The 19,855-nt window shown below is 39.9% G+C and overlaps 1 protein-coding gene across 5 annotated transcripts in view; it reads left to right on the top strand.

Moving 5' to 3' along the window:
- Positions 1–13,863: 13,863 nt before the first annotated feature.
- The window catches only part of NBN (nibrin), a 52,903-nt gene continuing 46,911 nt past the window's right edge, over positions 13,864–19,855 (top strand). For 2 of the 5 annotated variants that reach the window (XM_040493934.1, XM_040493937.1), the window contains exons 1-4: positions 14,316–14,919; positions 15,663–15,793; positions 17,345–17,493; positions 17,951–18,110. In XM_040493934.1, coding sequence (XP_040349868.1) covers positions 14,790–14,919; positions 15,663–15,793; positions 17,345–17,493; positions 17,951–18,110 — 570 coding nt within the window. In that variant the 5' untranslated portion in view covers positions 14,316–14,789. Of the gene's footprint in view, positions 14,004–14,315; positions 14,920–15,662; positions 15,794–17,344; positions 17,494–17,950; positions 18,111–19,855 lie in introns of those variants that run through there. The other 3 variants (XM_040493936.1, XM_040493932.1, XM_040493933.1) reach the window with 2 other exon arrangements.

The raw sequence follows: 19,855 nt of genomic DNA, 5'->3' as shown, positions 1-19,855 counted from the left end.
ATTCTGCCTACCATAACCACTATGCTATCCATAGGAAGGAAAGGAGGTTGCAAATGTTTCAGGTAGGCCCACACTCTACCACTAGTCAGAAGAGAATAGCTATAAAATACACTTCGGCAGGCTAGGCACTGGGCACTCAGCTTAAGTGTTGGGGCATCAAGCTTGGTACACCTTGGCAGAGGCTTGGGCTCCAAGAGAACAAGTCAGCGAGGGGAAAATAGAACCACTGTGGTCTGAAAACCAGAGAGGTCTCCTCAAAGGCCTGTGTCAAACCTGGGGCGCTTCTCATGATCTTGAGAGGGAAGGAGAAAGCAGGGCCCAAAGGCAAATAAAAGTAGGAATTAAAAGACTTATTTTAACCACTAATGCTGTGGTATCTTACTCTTGCAAATTTTACTGAAAAATAAATGGCCTGGTGTGATGAAAGGACTGTGCACCTAAAGGGCCCTGAGTTTTACCAGCTTCTGGTAAAGCCACCTCTGCCCTTGCTACACGTTTTCATAGAGTTCAGGTTTTTCCTTTTGTAGCTCTTAATACAATTGTGGTTGTGCCTCTCTTTTATACAGTAGGGTGTGGGGGGAGTCTTTTTTTTTTACACATCCTTCTATCCCCCACATCTAGCAAATGTTTGGTACATAGTGAGCCTTCCGCACAGATTTGTTGAATGAATAAGCACTGAGGCTGTTGCCATCTTCTAAAGGCAGTACCATAAATATAATTTAGACAACTTGTAGCACTGATAGGCACTACTAAGGCATAGACTGGGGGCATGTAAAAAAGCAGTCACTCCAAATGCCCTGAGTTATTTCACTTAGGCAGGAGCCATGGGGTTTGACTTCAATGCCTGAGGATATATGACTCCTGAAGGCTAGTATTTCTTAATTGTTTTGTGTTCAGACTGTGCTCAGCACCCTACATGTCTACTAGTCCTCATAAGCATTTGTGAGGTTTATACTATTATTATCCTCATTTGGAAACTGAGGCAAAGAACAATTAGGCAAACTGCCCAGCTATTAACTAACAGTGATGGAGTCTGAGCCCAGCCCGGGGCCAGCTCTCCGCCAGTGCATTGTCACTGTGCTAGTGGGGTGTAGACATGGGAGTCAGACTGTTGGGGCTCAAGCAGAGCTATATGGCTCACTAGATATGTCAAGTTTAGGCAGTCAAGAACTTTTTTCCGTTTCATTTCCTTATCTGTGAAGTGCAGATATTAAGAGTGCTAACTTGAAAAGGTTTTACTCAGGTTTAAATAATATATTTAAAGCACTTGCAACAGGGCATGATACATACAGGACAGTAAACACTCATTATGATCATGTACTTAGAGACTGAGCAGTAGGTAGCCCAGAGTTAAGGGAAACCCCTGAAATCACTATATAATGTGTTTTTATTTTTCTCATGGAACCACAGGCTATGACTATTTAGCAAGTTCAACAAGATTATTATCCAGAAGATAAACTACCCCAGGGAAGAAGAAAAAAAAGGAAAAGCCTACAAAATGCCTAGAAATTGCAATCATTGCTGTTTCATATTTTTGTTAGAGAGTTCTATAGACACCTAACATGAAGTGTCCAAAATAAGTAAACAAAGTTGTGTTTGGATGAAATCAAGGCTCACAGCTTCTGTCCCTGGGGAAGAGATTGAAGAAGGTGATCAGTTTCCATCAGTTTGACAATTTAAGTGGTGTATGTTCTCAACCCCCCTCGGAGCTTTAGTGGTGGAATGGGAACCCAGCCCCCTTATGCAGAGGCGGGGAGAGACTGAAGAAGGAGACAACCCTCTCCATGTTGGTAGGTGGCAATTTTAATAATAGCAAAGGAACGTACATATGAGGCTCGTCTTGAGCGGCAAGATGAATCGATCCCTGCACCCACCCTCCAAATCTTAAAAGCTTATAAAAAGGCCCTAAGTGGACTCAGTCATGCATACTGTGCAGGTGTTTTCAACATCACATCACCATCTCAAGGCTGTGTCCTTGGAGCAGCCTCTGGGAGCAGGAAAGACAAGTTGAACCCACATTCCAAGGGCAGGAGCAGGGGTGAAGTGCCTTTGAAGTGCCCTGGTCCATCTCACGGGTCAACTGGTGGTCACATCTTTTTTGATCTAACAAGTGGGAATATGAATTAATATGAAGACAATTCTCAGTTGAAAATAGGGGAAATGACTCCCCCTTTTTTTGGAGCATTTACTTTAGAAAACTTGTCATCGTAAATTCACAATGGTTACTCTAATCGCCAGGTGAACCTAAGATGAGCTATGTGTGACAAATGAGGCTGTCAAGTCCTCTTATTCAAGGACTAGCCATTGTTTATCTGGAGAACATGTTATGGAATGAGTTTTATCTGCTTGCCTATATAAAAGGATGAGATTTCTCTCAGCGATCTTTTGAGCAGATTGGCTGAAATTCTGGCTTATGCTTATTCGATAATAAAACAGTTCCTTTTCCCTTCTATATTTGTGGAAAGGGTTTCTGGTATGCCAGAAGATTCTGTTTTAACTATATTTCCCCAATGGCAATGAACTTCAAACCTCTTAGTGCCCAGCCCTAATGTCACACAGTTACACTGGCCTCAGGCCTCACTGCCAGGGAAATAAAAAAAAAAAAAAAAAAAAAAAAAAATTTCTTCCAGAAAAGGCCAGAGAGTTGTTTAGCATTGTCTGGGAGACGGCATGAGAAATCCTTTGACCGATTTGTTTCACTAGTGAACAATTGGAAGAAAGCCCACCTGAAAGGGGAATTCTTGACTACTTTAGGTGGGAGGTGCTGGCCATGGGATCAGTAACATCCTTAAAGGTAGAAGTATGATTCTGAGAAAAAGGAATAACAATTGAAAATGCTCCCACCTCCATTTTCGATCCAGCATTCATTCACTCCTGGCTGCATAGTATGGGGATTGCTAAATGGTAGCGTGAACTGAAAAGAAAAGCCGACCTCAAAATAGGTTAGCAAATGCTTGATTCATCATCTTACTGAGGACGATAGTCCAGGGGACAGTATTTCACATTGCTCTGAAAGAACTGCTCCAAAGCATGTCAGTTTCCAGGGCATTATATATTAAAAGGTTAAAGGGTAGTGGTATCTGTAAGCAGTTCCCCAAGGTCTGCCAGTCACAAGATATAATTCGATCAGTTGTGAAAACCAATGTTTATTAATTTCCACATAGACATGTTGAAGACCCTCAGCTCATCTTAATACATTCATTATGTTTCTATTATGTCTGATAAAAAATATTGCGTGCATGCCTCCACTTATCTGGTTTACTGGTTCTTCTTGTTTTTCGCTTCTTCTTGAGGTCACTTGAAAGGGTCACAGGAGGCTGACATCATTCACCTACTGCAGTGTTAGTGCACAGGAGTGCTCAGAGGACTTGGTCCAGGCTGCTGTTGCAGGGATCTAAAGAGATTACACAGAGGGGCGCACGGGTGGCTCAGTCGGTTAAGTGTCCGACTTCAGCTCAGGTCATGATCTCACACTTTGTGGGTTCGAGCTCTGCATCGGGCTCTGTGCTGACAGCTTAGAGCCTGGAGCCTGCTTTTAATTCTGTGTCTCCCTCTCTCTCTGTCCCCCCCCCCACCATGCTCTCTCTCTCTCCTTCAAAAATAAATAAAAACGTTAAGAAAAAAAATTCAAAGAGATTGCACTGAGAAGCACAAGATCTGCTTATCTTGTTTGTGTCCTGACTCCACTACAGATTGGCTTTCAGCTACCGGGCAAGTAAACTTTTACCAGCTTTATTTTCCTCATCATAAAACTAGGGTGTTGATGTAAATTATCTCTAAAATCACTTCTGTTCTAGTTTTAGTAGTTCTAAAAATCTGTGATTTTACAAATAAATTAGATTTGGCAGAGTTATTATAGGCCACCTGGTGAGGTACTAAGAAGGTCATTGTGAAATGCTATTAAGACTTTTAAAAACCTGGTAGATAATATTCTTCCTTCAGAATATTAGCTCTTATGCTTCTCTGGTGCTTGAGTACCTCATCTAATTTTACACATTTTAGGTGAATATTAAACTTCATATTTTCAAAGTGCTTAGCAATCTCAATTAGCTTCTTGAATGACCTCTGGAAGGGAGGTTTGCCCATGATCCCAAACAAAGGCTTATTTGTTCTTGTGCCATAGAGGCAAGTCTTACACTTTGCAATTTGGGGGTCTGACGTCCTTTTATCTTCCAATTAAAAAAAATAAATTATACAGGGTGACTGCGTGGCTCAGTCGGTAAAGTGTCCGACTTTGTCTCAGGTCATAATCTCACAGTCTGTGAGTTCGAGCCCCACGTTGGGCTCTGTGCTGACAGCTCAGAGCCTGGAGCCTGCTTTGGATTCTGTGTCTCCCTCTCTCTCTGCCCCTCCCCCACTCACACTCGGTGTCTCTCTCTCTCTCTCTCTCTCAAAAATAAACATTAATAAATAAATAATAGTTAAACAGCCAATTTAATTCAACTAATCCACTGATGTTTGGGTAACTCTACTAATAATTCACAGACTAACTTGATATATACTGTATACTCCCATATAAAGATAAAACAATTAAGACACAGAAGTTAAATTTTTTATTCTAGTAAAATATACAATAGAATTATTGCAGTAAAATAATTCTAGCAAAATGAAATTAGGGTTGAGCTATAAAAATAGAACTCACTTGTTCCTTACTCTCAGATAATCTTCATAATAAAAAAGATACACTTTGGGTCAACACTGGTTCTCCACATGCTTCTCATTTCCCCAAACTTCACTTGCTTTCACAGTTCAACATAAATATTGGAAACAAGTGTAAAAAAGTTTCCATGAGTAGTTCAATTTAATAAACAGTTACATCAGGTATCCATCACTATGGTAAATATTAGATATACAAAAGTGATTTAGATAGTAGGGACCCAAATATGATTTATATGCAGCCCCTACCCTTAAGGAACGAGAAAGGAAGGAAAGGAACTCAATATTTGTTTGATACCCATGATGTATAGTGTAGTATCTCATTTAATACTAACAACAATATTGCAAAGTAGATATAATTTAAGCCCACCTGTATGTAAAGGGAGACTAAGCTACCTTTATTGGTACTTGTGTGTTATCCTGAGACAATGAAATCCTAGCCCTGTTATACCTATGCTTTAGCTTAAATAAGAAGTTGATGACCAAGTTAATGAAATTTTAGAGGATGACAAGGTTGTCTTTTTTTTTTTTTAATTTTTTTAACATTTATTTATTTTTGAGAGACAGCACAAGCAGGGGAGGAACAGAGTGAGAGGGAGACACAGGATCTGAAGCAGGCTCCAGGCTCTGAGCTGTCAGCACAGAGCCTGACGCAGGGTTGGAACTCACAAACTGTGAGATCATGACCTGAGCTGAAGTCAGACGCTCAACCGACTGAGCCACCCAGGTGCCCCAGATTGTCTTTTTATTTATCTTTTTTCCCCCAAGTTTTTATTTAAATTCCAGTTAGCTAACATACAGCTATGTTATTATTAGTTTCATGTGTAGAATTTAGTGATTCATCACTTCCATACATCACCCAGTGCTCATCACCTCAAGTGCCTTCCTTAATCCCCATCACCTACTTAGCCCATCCCCCTACCCATCTCCTCTCTGGTAACCATCAGTTTGCTGTCTAGAGTTGAGTCTGTTTCTTGATTTACCTCTCTTTTTCCTCCCGTATTCATTTATTTTGTTTCTTAAAGTGCACATATGAGTGAAATTATATGGTATTTGCCTTCTTGGATTTATTCAGCTTAGCATAATACACTCTAGCTCCATCCATATCATTGCAAATGGCAAGATTTCATTCTTTGTTATGGATGAGTAATTCCATTGTATGTATGTATGTATATATATATATATTTCATTGTGTGTATATATATATATATGTGTGTGTGGTATATATATATATATTCCACATATATATATACCACATGTTGCTTATCATTCATCAGTCAAGGGACATTTGGGCTCTTTCCATAATTTGGCTATTGTTGATATGCTGCTATAAACATCAAGGTACATGTGCCCCTTCAAATCAGTTTTTTTGTGTTCTGTGGATAAATACCTAGTAGTGCAATTGCTGGGTTTTAGTGTAGTTTTATTTTTAACTTTCTGAGGACCCTTCATACTGTTTTCCCAGGTGGCTGCACCAGTTTGCATTCTCACCAAAAGTAAGAGGGTCCCCTTTCTCCACATCCTTGCCAACACCTATTGTTTTCTCTGTTGTCCATTGTAGCCATTCTGACAGGTGTGAAGTGATATCTTATCATAGTTTTGATTTGCATTTCCCTGATGCTGAGTGATGTTGAGCATCTTTTCATGTATCTGTTGCCATCTGTATGTCTTCTTTGGAAAAATGTCTATTCATTCTTCTGCCACTTTTTAACTGGATTATTTGATTTTTGGGTGTTGAGTTTTATAAGCTCTTTATATATTTTGGATACTAACCCTTTCTCAGATATGTCATTTGCAAATATCATCTCCCATTCCATAGGTTGCTTTTTAGTTTTGTTGATTGTTTCTTTTGCTGTGCAGAAGTTTTTATTTTGATGAAGTCCTAGAAGTTTATTTTTGATTTTGTTTCTCCTGCCTCAGGAAACATATCTGGTAAGAGGTTGCTATGGCTGAGGTCAAAGAGGTTGCTGCCTGTGTTCTCCTCTAGGATTTTAATGGTTTCCTGTGTCACACTTCGGTCTTTCATCTGTTTTGAATTTATTTTTGAGTATGGTGTAAGAATGTAGTCCAGCTTCATTTTTTTGCACGTTGCTGTCCAGTTCTCCCAGCACCATTTGTTGAAGAGACTTTTTTCATCGGGTATTCTCTTCTGCTCTTTTGAAGATTAACTGTCCATATAGTTGTGGGTTCATTTCTAGGTTTTCTGTTCTGTTACATTGATCTATGCGCAAGATGATCTTTTAAATGTTTTTAAGATAAGGTGAAGGAAACAGAGAGAAATTGAAAACACGAAGGAGAAGGAGGTAACTGATAACGCAAAGCCTTGGGAGAAATGAGAGGAGACAGTTTAAATTGAGCACAAATGGAAGAATTGATCTCAAACTGAAGGGTCAAATCATACCTGGAAACCAGAGATAAGAAGGTAAGGATGAAGTGTAAGTATAGATTTTAAAAGAAAAGAAGTGTAGGAGCATCTGGATGGCTGAGTCAGTTAAGCGTCCAACTTCAGCTCAGGTTATGATCTCACAGTTCACAGTTCAAGCCCCGCATCAGGCTCTGACAACTAAGAGCCTGGAGCATGTTTCAGATTCTGCATCTCCCTCTGTCTGCCCCTCCCCTACTCATTCTCTCTCTCTCTCTCTCTCTCTCTCTCTCTCTCTCTCTCTCTCTCTTTCAAAAATAAATAAAAAATTTTTAAAAATAAAAAAAGAAAAGAAGTTTGTCGGGGTGCCTGGGTGGCTCAGTCAGTTGAGCGTCCAACTTCCACTCAGGTCATCATCTTGGAGTTGACAAGTTCAAGCCCCACATCCTGTGCTGACAGCTCAGAGCCTGGAGCCTGCTTTGGATTCTGTGTCTCCCTCTTTCTCTACCCCTCCCCCACTCATGCTCCGTCTCTCTCTGTCTCAAAAATAAATAAACATTTAAAAAAAGAAAAGAAAAGAAGTTTATCTTACGATAGGGATAAAAGCAGAGTTCGGCAGAAATGGTAAATAAATCCTTATAAAAATTTTCTCTGTAAGATGTGAAACACTATTTTTGGAAGGAGGACAGGAGATGGTCATATCTGAGGAGACTGGCAAAGGTATAGAACAGTTGTTCAGGGTTTCAGAGAATGGAGATTTTTTTTTAATGTTTATTTTGAGAGAGAGAGAGAGAGAGAGAGAGAGAGAGAGAGAGAGAGAGAGAGAGAATCCCAAGCAGGCTCCATGCTGTCAGTGCAGCGCCAGACTTGGGGTTCAATCTCACTACCATGAGATCACAACCTGAGCCGAAATCAAGAGTCAGATGCTAAACCGACTGAGTCACCCAGGTGCTTCAAGAATGGATTTTTTTTTCTTTTTAAAGCAAGAGGTGGAACTAATGAGTCTTGTTCTATAATTCGACTGAGATTAGAGCTTGTGAATTTTCATTGGTTTCACGTTTTCAAAGACAGGCAGATTTAATCCAGAAGCTTCAGTATAGAAGGTGGTTGTATAATTGGCTCATGATTGGGGTTTGTTAAGGCTCCTAGACAAGTGAGCTACAGAGACTCTGAGAATGAAAGTAGTGCTGAGAGCTGCTCCCAGTACTGAAAGCAGAGCTGTGAGTAAAAGTAGTTCAAGCTACGATCCTGGTAACCAGACTTTCTAGGATATGATGGAGGATAAAAGGAGTCTGATCACCTGGGTAAAGTGGAGGGATCAAGTGCCAAGAGACCTGGATGAAGCTGAAAGCAGGTGTAATGGAGTGAGCATATAAGAAACCTAGAAGGCCAGGCAGCTTGTCAGAAAGTAGCATGTTAAAGATGGGGAAGGTCCTGGTGATGAAATGATCTAAGGGGTGGCCACTGAAGAGGTTGTGTGTGGGGAGTACAGGTGAAAGTCCTAGGATTTGAGAAAGTCAGGGAAATGGGTAGAATGAGTTTTCCATTTGTGTCTTACAGTTACTTGAAAATACTGGCAAGAGTTGGGATGGAGCAGAAAACTCTCCTGTAGGTGGCGATGTCCTCAACGAATATGGACAAGTGACATGGGTATACCTCCAATAGGTAACAGTAACAGAATGTATAAAGAGTGTGTATTCCCACAAAATGATTCGGACCTAGGAGAGATTTTGCAGGGCAGGGAAGAGTAATACACTAAAATGGAAAGTGAAGGTGTAGGTTTAGGTGGAAATAGTAATCCTCCTGGCCAGTAAATATGGTGGATAGCCTACTGGTCAGTAAATATGGGAGAGGCTTTGGAGCAATTATCGCAGAACCGGTTGAGAAAAACTGATCTAGGGTGAGAGCTCTGTTTCACTTAAGGCAGGACATAGAGGAAAGTTTTCATGAAGACTTAAAAGGTCTAGCAGTCTTCGCTTACAGCAGAACAGGAGGTGACAGCAGATGCCAGCAAGCTACACAAAGCAGGGGGCCTGGAATAGTAAGCAGACCAATCTGCTACCAATTTAAACTCTATTTGCATTGTCTCCCCCTTTAAAATTTTTCTTAAGCTCTAGGGGCACCTGGGTGGCTCAGTAGGTTGAGCATCGGACTCTTGATTTCAGCTCAGGTCATGAGCTCACGGTCATGGGATGGAGCCCCAAGTAGGTCTTGATGCTGGGGCTGGAGCCTGCCTCAGATTCTCTCCCTGCCCCCACCAAAATAAAAAAATAAATGAATGAATTAAAATTTTTTTAAAAACAAAAAAGAGGGGCGTCTGGGTTGCTTAGTTGGTTGAGTGTCCGACTTCAGCTCAGGTCGTGATCTCACCATCTGTGGGTTCGAGCCCTGCATTGGGCTCTGTGTGGACAGCACAGAGCCTGGAGCCTGCTTCAGATTCTGTGTCTCCCTCTCTCTCTGACCCTCCCCCACTCATGCTCTGTCTCTCTCCTTCTCTCAAAAATGCATAAATGTTAAAAAAAAATTTTTTTTAATACAAAAAAGATTTTAAAAAAATAAAAAAATTTCTAAGCTCTGATCATCAGTCTTGTGCAGTTGCCAAGCGACAGATAAATTTTCCTTTATCACTTTAACATTGCCCCGTGACCCCTCTTGGCAATCAGAAAATAAATAGAGCTAAGTTATAGTGTAACCCAGCTGGGGAAGGACTTGGCCTGATAAGAGAAGATGTGACTTTACAGTAAAAGGAGCTGCAAGGCCATCAACGTGTCAGTGGGAGCAAGGAGAGTACCTTTGGGACTATATTCTGAGGATCCTGAACAAGGGGAAAATGGAAAATAAATTTGGATAAGGGAGAGTTTATCGATTTGGGAGCACTCACCAGGAAGAGACAAATGAATGCCCTGGAAAGGACCCTGGAAAATACGACTGTCATAGTTCCATGATGGCTCTTAGAGGCTTGAAGAAAGTGGTGGCCCATGCTGAGAGAAGTAGAAATAGAATTGTCATGGCAGATGGTGGAAGCAGGGAGCAAAATGCTCAGAAAAGTGGCATGCTAGAGTGGTTATGCACGTAAAGCTGGAAACTCCACCAGATGACAAAGTTCTGATTCAAATTCTCCATTTATGAAAGTGACTAGGAATTATCTGGTGAGAGGGGTACCAGCCTCAGTGGTGGGCTCTCCTCCATACCTCATGGCTGATGATAAAAGATGCTGTTACCAAAATAGGTTCAAAGATAGCAACAAAGATAACTAAATCTTGAAACAATAGAGGCCAGGTAGCAGCATCAGAAGGGTGCAACTGTCTTACTGCGTGGCAAGAATGGAGTGGCAGCCAGAGGTCTTGACCTACAGAGAGCTCTGAAGATGATTAATAGAACATGGCACCCCTCAGGGGAAAGACAGAAGCTAGCCAATGAAAGCATACTCAATGAAAATGAAAAGTCAGGGATGGATGAACACAAGGCTGAGAGTGGCAGCCTCTATAAAAAGGTTCAGTCTCTTCCCCTGTTTCTTGACTTGAACCAGTTTATCATTCCAGATCCTAGTGGTTGAAGGAGAGCTAGGAACACCAAGAGGGAGGACCCTGTAACACCACAGTGAGAATATACAGTGATGCACCCATGCCCCCAGCAATTCTTCTCCAAAGAGACCTACGGCCATTCCCTCGGGAAACCATACACTGAAGAAAAGACAATGCCTAAATATTTTGAAGACTGTTGGGCACAATTATTGATACCTAGGAACCCTGAATATTATTATGACCTTCAATTAGAGTAGAGGTATACAGGAGGCAGGTAATGAATGGAGTTTTTGCCCAGATCTGGCATACAGCAGGTCCACTGAGCACATGGACCAATGTGGTGGTTGTTTCCCCACTCCTAAACGTATAGTTGGAAAGGACATATTTGGTAGTTAGTATAACACCCACATTGGTTCTTGGCCTATGGGATAAGGGTTATGAAAGTGCGAAAGGCCACAAGGAGCCTTTGAAATTGCACAGCCAATATATTAAATAAAAACAATACAGGAGAATGGTAGATATTAATGCCACTTCTGGTTCCCATCATATCCATTTAATTCACCATTCATGTGCCTCCAGAGACCCAACAGCTCCTGGAGAATAAATAATAGACTACTGCAATTGAACTCCAAGTCATAACTACAATTAGAGCTGCTCTACCGCATGTGGTATCTTTACAAGAACAGAGCAACATAACCTCAGGGAACTGGCTTGAAGTGGTTGATGTGATGAATGTGTTCTTTTCCAACCTTATCAGAAAGTAAGATTAGAAGGTGTTTGCATTCACTTAGAAAAAATAATAGAAAATATTTATAGTCTTCCCCCAGGGTTATGTTGTCTTTTCTACCCTCTGTCATAATATAGTCCTAAGAGACTTGAAATGTTTGGATATCTCACAAAACACAACACTGGTCTACCGCATTGATGGTATTATGCTAATCGAGTTAGATTGATAAAAATTGGAGGCCTTGGTGAAACATGTTTACTCCAGAAGAATAAGAAGAAAAACCCTACGAATTGTTGGGGATCCACCAAATCAGTAAAATTTAAGAATTATGGGTTCCAGAGAATACTTTTTTGTGTCCTGTTTAAGAAATATCTGCCATGGGGTGCCTGGGTGGCTCAGTCAGTTAAGTGTCCGACTTTGGCTCAGGTCACAGCTCGTGAGTTCAGGGCCCACATCAGGCTCAGTGCTGACAGCTCAGAGCCTGGAGCCTGCTTTAGATTCTGTGTCTCCCTCTCTCTCTCTGCCCCTCCCCCCCTCTCAAAAATAAATAAAAACATTTAAAAAATTAAAAAAAGAAATATTTGTCTATTTCTCAGTCATGTTTTCTTATAAAAATATTTACTATTTTACTTTCGTATTTAGACTTATGATCCATCTGGAATTGATTTTTTTTGTATTTTGTTGGTAAGGAAGGTGGTCAGCCTTCATTTCTTCTGTAGTGTTGATAAATATCCCCAAGTTCTTTTATTGAACCCCTCCCTCTGAAAAAACAACTTCCTACGTTGCTCTGCAGTATCACCTTTGAAAAGGCAAATTACCTTTCATGTGTGCATCTTTTTTAGGTCTCTCTCTCTCTCGACCATTTGCCTATTTTCTATCTTTGTGCCAATAGAACACTGATTTAATAACTATAACCTTTTAATAGGTCTTAATATCTGGCAGTGAAAGTACTCCCGTTTGTTTTTTTTTTTGAAATTACTTTGGATATTCTCTGCCTCTGAATTTCCATATGTATTTTAGAATCTGCTTATCAATTTCCTTTCAAACAATCTTCTGGAACATTACTGAAATTGCTTTGAATCTATAGATAAGTTTTAGGAGAAATGACATTTTAATCCATAAATATGGATATAGCTGCATTTATTTAGTATTTAATTTCTGTCAATGTTTTGCAGCCAGTAATGTTTTGTATCACATCTTTTTATAGATTTATAACTAGGTATTTGATGACTTTGGGTACTACTATGATTGTATACTTTATGTGTCATTTTCTATTTATTCTCTGGAATACAATTAAATTTTGTATATAGTCATTGTATCCAGTGACCCTATTAAATTCACTTATTAATTTAAGTTGCTGATAGATTCTTTTAGACTTTAACTGTATATAGTCATATGTCTTATGAATGACGGTGTAATTTCTTCCTTTCTGATCTATATGCCTTTTATTTTTCTCCTTTATTGCATTGGCTGGAGCATCCAATAACAAGTTAAAAACAAGTGGTAATAGCAAATATGTCCTTGTTTCATTGTTTACATCAGGGGGAAACATTCAATGATTTAAGTATAACATAAGCTGTAGTTTTTCATAGATGCCCTTTATCAGATCAAGGATGTTCCCTCTATTCCTATTTTTCTAAGAGTCTTTATCATGAGCAAATGTTTAATTTTATCAAATTCTTTTTTCCACAACTACCAAGATGATCATATGAATTTTCTTTTTTTTCCCCCCCAGTTATTCTGATGAGTTATATTGGACTTTCCCCCAAATACCCATCCTTCCATTTCTGGAATAAGCCCCACTAAGTCATGATTATCCTTTTTATATACCACCTGGTTAAATTTGCTAATTTTGTGTTTATGATTTTTGCATCTGTGTTTATAATGGAGATTGATAAACCAGCCTCTTAAAGTAACATTTTTTTCCTTCTCATTACAAATGCTTTAGAAAACCAGAAATTATATGATCCCAAGCGTGCTTTAGGATGTTTATTTTGTAGTGTACAAGATATAGAATGGATTTATGCAGGAGATGGGTGGTGAAGAATTAGGGGGCTACTGGAGTATTAAGAGAAGAGCTTGGACCAGTTTGGTTCAAGTAGAAATGAAAAGGAAGCATAGACTCCCCAATGTTTAGCTCCTGATTAGATGGAAGGGTAATGTTGTGAAGTAGAGAAGTTAGGAGAAGTTGATTAAGGCTTGGAAGTTAGGAGAAGTTGATTAAGGGCAAAAATAATGAGTTGACGCGGGGTAAAATCTTTATCTTCATTATAATTATCATCATCGTTTGGATCCATACAAAGGAATGACTGCAATCTAAGAAATCGCAAATGCATGAAATTACATGATTGGTTACTATGTCAAGGTTGCTTTGTAGCTAATTTTTAAAATTATTTCCATTCACAATCACAAAAGGTTAGATAATCTTATTTACAATGGGATCCATACTTCGTAACCTAATACAGCACATTTCGATACAGATTGCGCTGTTCAATCCCTTCACCACCAGGTGGCGACTAGCAGCCCACGTCGCACTCCTGGTTATCCCTCCTCTTCCTAGGCGGACCGGCTCCCGGGAGCGCGCACGTCCAGGAGTCCACGCCGTTTGCGGGAGCTGTGGCCGCGCACGTCGGTCAGCTGCTGTTACGCTTCCGCACGTCGTCCATTCCCCCCCCCCCCCCCAGAAGACCCGGACCCATGTGGAAGCTGGTCCCCGTGGCGGGCCCGGCCCGAGGTAAGGGCGGAAGGGAGATTCCCCCGGGACTGTTTTCCCGGGAGCAGTTGCCGTGGGGAGAGGGACCCCGAGGAGCGATGCTTCCGGTTCTTCTTGGCCTGCTCCCCGCCTTGCGGCGCCGCCTTCGTTCCCGCCCCGGGAGGCTGCGGAAACGGGGTGTGGGGACCGCGGTGTCTTCCCGGGCAGCGCGGTGCTTTTGAACGCGCTTTTGCGTGCGCGGTGGAGGGGGCGTGGGGCTCAGGGGCTGTCAGTGGCGTTGGCGTCCCTCACCCGGCCTACCGTCTAGTGGTCGGGGGTTGGGACCGGCTCTGACCCGCCTTGCAGGCCCTGCCGAATTGAGCCTTGGCCGGCCACTTGTTGCGTCCTCTAGTGTTTCGAGCTTTTGGCGAAACACGAGAATGAAGTTAACGCAGGCTAGACCGCGTGATGGCAACAGATGACTTTGTCTCGAGCGCATTGTTCAATCTTGCGAAAAACCGGCCATGACTCGGATAAGTGGAACCACAGGAAAGCGTAATTTCAGTTTTGTTTTAGAGCCCTTTTTGTCATCAGAACTGACAAAGTAGATTTTTTTTTCTGCCGTGTATTTTCAGCCATGGCAGGTGGTTATGTCCCGTTAATTGGTTGCCTGGTGTGTCCGAGTCCTTGTTAAGCGGCTGTAGCCTATGATTAGGTGTCGCCCTTAGGCAACATTATGATGGGCCAAAGACCTACCTCAGTTTACTGACAGTGTGTGAAGAAGGCCAAAACGAATGGTTAGGAAAGTAAGTACTATAAAGACTAAAGATGAAGGCATCACCGTGGACTTGGAGCAGTGCTGAGGTAGAACGTAAGCTGTTGGTGGGCGAGTACGATTCAGTTGCTTTCCAAGAACAGCCGTGCCCTGTGGCTGGCTCTCAGAGTTCCTGTAGCCAAGGTAGGTAGCAGTACAAAAATGCCTCTATCATCATTGGCCAGCATTCTTCTTGACTTTTAGGCGAGTTTATCCGCCCTAATTACCCTACCACTCAGGTGATGGACTCCTGGGTTCCCATACAAAAACTTTACTAGCTTCCAACAAAATGCTGTTGCAACCCATAATTTGTGATTGCAACATTAACAAAACAAAACAAAACAAATAACATTTTCCCGCTTGTTTGAAATGCTATCTTTAACGTAAAAACAAAATTCCCCCCAAATACACACTTAAATCAGGGCTGAATTTTGCATTGATCTATGTTGTTTCTTCCTGATACCATACATTTTAATTACTATAGCTTTATGACATAGCTTACCATCTGGTAGGGGAGGTTCTGTAATATTCATATTTTTCTTGACAGTTTTTTACATTTATTTCCCAGTGGATTTTTGAATCTATTTATCAGGTTCCAGACGTAGTATTGGGATTTTTGTTGGGTAATGAATGAAATGTGTAAGTTAATTTGGGCAAGCATTGACACTGCTCAATATTGTTTTCTCTTTAGAAAATTCTAGAGTTTTCCATTTATCTAATCTTTTGCATTCTTCAGTGAGACTTTACCAGAAAACCCAAGTTTGATTTATATAAAGTTGATTATTAACATTTAAATAGTAAAATAAGAATATTGAAGTATTTGCCTGCATATATATGTGTATCTGGATGTGTGTCTATACATTTACTTTTTTTTTTTTTTTTAATAGAACCATTCAGACTGTTGACTGGTGTTGAATACGTTGTTGGAAGGAAAAACTGTGGCATTCTAATTGAAGGGGATCAGTCAATCAGTCGAAATCATGCTGTGTTAACTGCTAACTTTTCAGTAACCATGCCGGTATGTTCACTAGTTTATATAGTAAGGGAGTTGAAATTACAGGATTACTTTGGTGGGTATGTGAGAGAGTTTGTAGGATTTTTAATTTCATAAAGGTGTTCTTTAAATGTTAAATACTTAACATTTTGGTAGTTGTAAAAATGATACTCGTTTAGTTTGATATTTGAAGTTTCTGTTCCCATGTTTTACTCCGTTGTAGTAATTTAGAAAGTCAAAGGAAGTAGAACACATTTATACTTACTTGATGAACATTACGCGTTTACTGTGTGTCCATCAATGTGCCAAGCCTGGCAGTGAGGCAGTGACAGACTGTCACACTCCTGCTTTATTTAAAATTTTTTGGTGGGGGGCGCCTGGGTGGCTCAGTCGGTTAAGCACCCGACTTCGGCTCAGGTCATGATCTCACGGTCCGTGAGTTTGAGCCCCGCATCGGGCTCTGTGCTGACAGCTCAGAGCCTGGAGCCTGCTTCGAATTCTGTGTCTCCCTCTCTGTCTCTCTCTCTGCTCCTCCCCCGTTCATGCTCTGTCTCTCTCTCTCAAAAATAAATAAACATATAAAAAAAATTTTTTTTTTTATATGTTTATTTTTGAAAGAGACAGACAGAATGAGAACTAGTTGGGGAGGGACAGAGAAAGGAGACCCAGAATCCGAAGCAGGCTCCAGGGTCCACGGGGCTCAAACTCACAAACCACGAGATCTGAGCCGAAGTCAGAACTCCTGTTTTAAAGAGTTTGTAAGCCATGTGAAGATAGGCATTTCCCATATAATGTAGGTTTTCACAGTGGGAATTTGGTTGGTTTTATTAGGAAAAACAGCTGTTGCTTATGTCCCATAGCTCCTCTGAATGGCTTTCAGTTTGTTTTATTTGGTTAGTTGTTTTAATTACAACTCTGGGTGTTGAAAGTAACATATATAAATATATACATGTATATATATATATATATATATATATATATGCGCTCATGATAATGCTGGTGATAAGAAGAAGAAAAGCCATTATCTTGAGCAAAGACTATATATCAAATGCTGTATCTGTTCAGTAATATTTAGGTTTTGTGTCTGTATTCTTTTAGGTATAGAAGAAGATTATTGTTAAAATTCCTAAAGGGAAAATAAAATTATTACTGCAGGTTAGAGACTCTACCCTTTTCTCATTGGACCATTTTTTACTATGTTATTTTGATAATGTAAAAAAAAAAAAAAACCCTTAGGAACGAAGCTGTCGTGTGTGAAACAGACTATACAAAAACAAGGAATTGTCAAATGTGTGAAATTCAGGGGTCAGAAAAATCTCCACTGACTTACAAAAATGCATGTTCTAAGAGGGGTGATCCTGGAATTAAGACATTTGCCATTAATTTCTAGCTGAGTGATGATTCTATGCAGGTAACCAAAACAATAACTATTGCCTAATGTGTTAGGAAGTTAGCCATCTATCAATTACCTATTCAAAAGTTACCAGTTTTATTTTGAAACCTTTCCCCCCTGAGAATTATATTTACTGAGCGGTAAAAGACTTTAAATTAGGTATTGATTTTTTTTTCCCCCAGAGTGAAACAGATGAAATTCCTATATTGACAATAAAAGATAATTCTAAGTATGGTACCTTTGTTAATGAGGAAAAAATGCAGAATGGCTTTTCCCAAGCTTTGAAGACCGGGGACAGAGTTACTTTTGGAGTGTTTGAAAGTAAATTCAGGTAAGGATTTTTTTAATTGATACTAAAAATGGATGGCTTTGCTTTGCACTACTCAAATTTTAAAGGACACGTTATTTATAGATAATAAATTGAAAACCGTCTAATTTAGTTCTTTCTTAGCATGTTAGTGAACTTTGCATCATGTGTGGTTAGTGCGCTTTGCCAATCATAGGTAGTGCCAAGGGTGAATAAGAGTGTGATTGGTCTCCGAGGACCTTAATGGGAGCTACGTTTGTTTGATTCCACATCAATGAAAGCATAATGTTAACTTTGATCATTGTTTTTCCTAAGTGCAACTTAAGACTTAGGAAGTGATAATTTAATAAATTAGGAAGTTTAATAACATGTAAAAGTTAAAATAACACAATGTGACATGAGCTTAAAGTTTACAGTACTATACGTTGCCCTTTCTGGAGCTATGATAATACAACTTTATGTAACTTATTCTCATTTACAGAGTAGAATATGAGGCTTTGGTTGCATGCTCTTCTTGTTTAGATGCTTCTGGGAAAACTGCTTTAAATCAAGCTATATTGCAACTTGGAGGACTTACTGTAAACAATTGGACAGAAGAATGTACTCATCTTGTCATGATATCAGTCAAAGTTACCATTAAAGTAGGTTGAATGCCTTGTTATTATGTTAAAATAAGTTCTTGAATTTAAGCTTACTCTCCCACTATACACAAGCCGTTTACTTTACAATTATCAGGGCTGTTAGTTGTGGATTTATATATGTTAATCCATGCGTTTGTATACCATATAGGCTAGAATGACTTTTCAGGTAACTTGTTTATTATTTGAGACAAGCAAAAGCACATAAAATTATATTTCAGGTTTTGATTTAGCATTTTAAAAATGACTTATGGTGTACTTTTCACCAATAAGTTTATAGTTGATATCTTCAGTCTAAAAGCAAAGTGATGGAAGTCAACTGCCAGTCTCCGAAGTTAGCATCTCTAGTCTCTTCTATCAGATTGTCTTCCTCCAGCTCATCTCATGGTCTCATGCTCTCTTACTTAGTTTCTGTTTTGTATAATGCCCTAATCACAGACTTTCTAAGTTCTTATCAGTTAATATTATCTTCACAATCTAGAGACATGTATGTAGGTACACACCATTAGAAGGTGCCAACTCTTCATTAAAGCAGTGATACATTTTGGTATGTTTTCAGATTTTGCATCTTCATCAGATTTGGTCGTATCCAAAGCTAATTGAAGAATGACATTGGGAGGTGATTTGTCTCCTTTTAAACAGGTTGACTATAGATAATGTGGGATTGTTTTAGGTTCGTATCTATAGTGAAAAGCAAAAAATATTTAGATTCCTTTATTAGATGCAAAAATCCATTAATATTTAATGTAATTAGAATATATGTATTTTAGCTAAACGGGTATCATAGAGAAAGACTTGCTGCTTAGATTGAACCTCAGGTTAAACTTTTATGTTGGTGGGGTTATCTCTGATCAAGGATCATTCCATCTTTGCAAGTTTATGAAATCGATTTATAAATTCAGAGTGATTAACCTCCTGAGTACCAATTTATGCTAGTAAATCAAAATGTCCATTTATTAGCTTACCGTAAGGATGAACCTTTATAGCGACCACGTATTTATGTGTGGACTTCCTTGAAGGTATTAAGGTACCTGAGAAGTGAAATTTAAGTAGTCATGCACTCACTTGGTGGTTATGAAATAAGAGCAAAGGCAGTTGGAAGGTCTTGAGAGAGATTTACTGAGTCTGTGACAGACCTGGAACTAGCATTCATTCACCAGAGTACACACTATTCCAGTGAGTGGGATACTAATGGCAGCGGTTATTAGAGAGTCACTGGATATACACCATCATTGACTTGTAGAGCAGTCCTTTTTCAAATACTTTTGATCAGTCATGTGCCAAAAGAGAAAACCTAGTTATTGTATTCTTTTGGGGGTAAATTATCCAAAAGTACAAGTTACCTTATATTTTTAAAATCCTTAAATGTCAGAACCCAAAGGAAACTTAAGGAACATTCAGTTCAATTTTTATTTTCTGAAGAAGAAACTAAGGCGTGACCAATTAAATCCTTTGCCCAGAATCACATGTATTGGAGCTTACTCAGTCCAGTGTGAGTTGCACATCACTGCTTCCTGCCAGAAGTCAGTTATTTCACTCACATTTGAGGTTGGTGTATTCAGATTTCATTCTTTTTTTTCAACGTTTATTTATTTTTGGGACAGAGAGAGACAGAGCATGAACGGGGGAGGGGCAGAGAGAGAGGGAGACACAGAATCGGAAACAGGCTCCAGGCTCTGAGCCATCAGCCCAGAGCCTGACGCGGGGCTCGAACTCACGGACCGCGAGATCGTGACCTGGCTGAAGTC

Source organism: Herpailurus yagouaroundi, unplaced genomic scaffold (assembly GCF_014898765.1).
Source record: "Herpailurus yagouaroundi ecotype Mexico unplaced genomic scaffold, PumYag 186, whole genome shotgun sequence".
NCBI lineage: Eukaryota > Metazoa > Chordata > Mammalia > Carnivora > Felidae > Herpailurus > Herpailurus yagouaroundi.
This window is presented reverse-complemented; position numbering and strand designations above follow the sequence as displayed.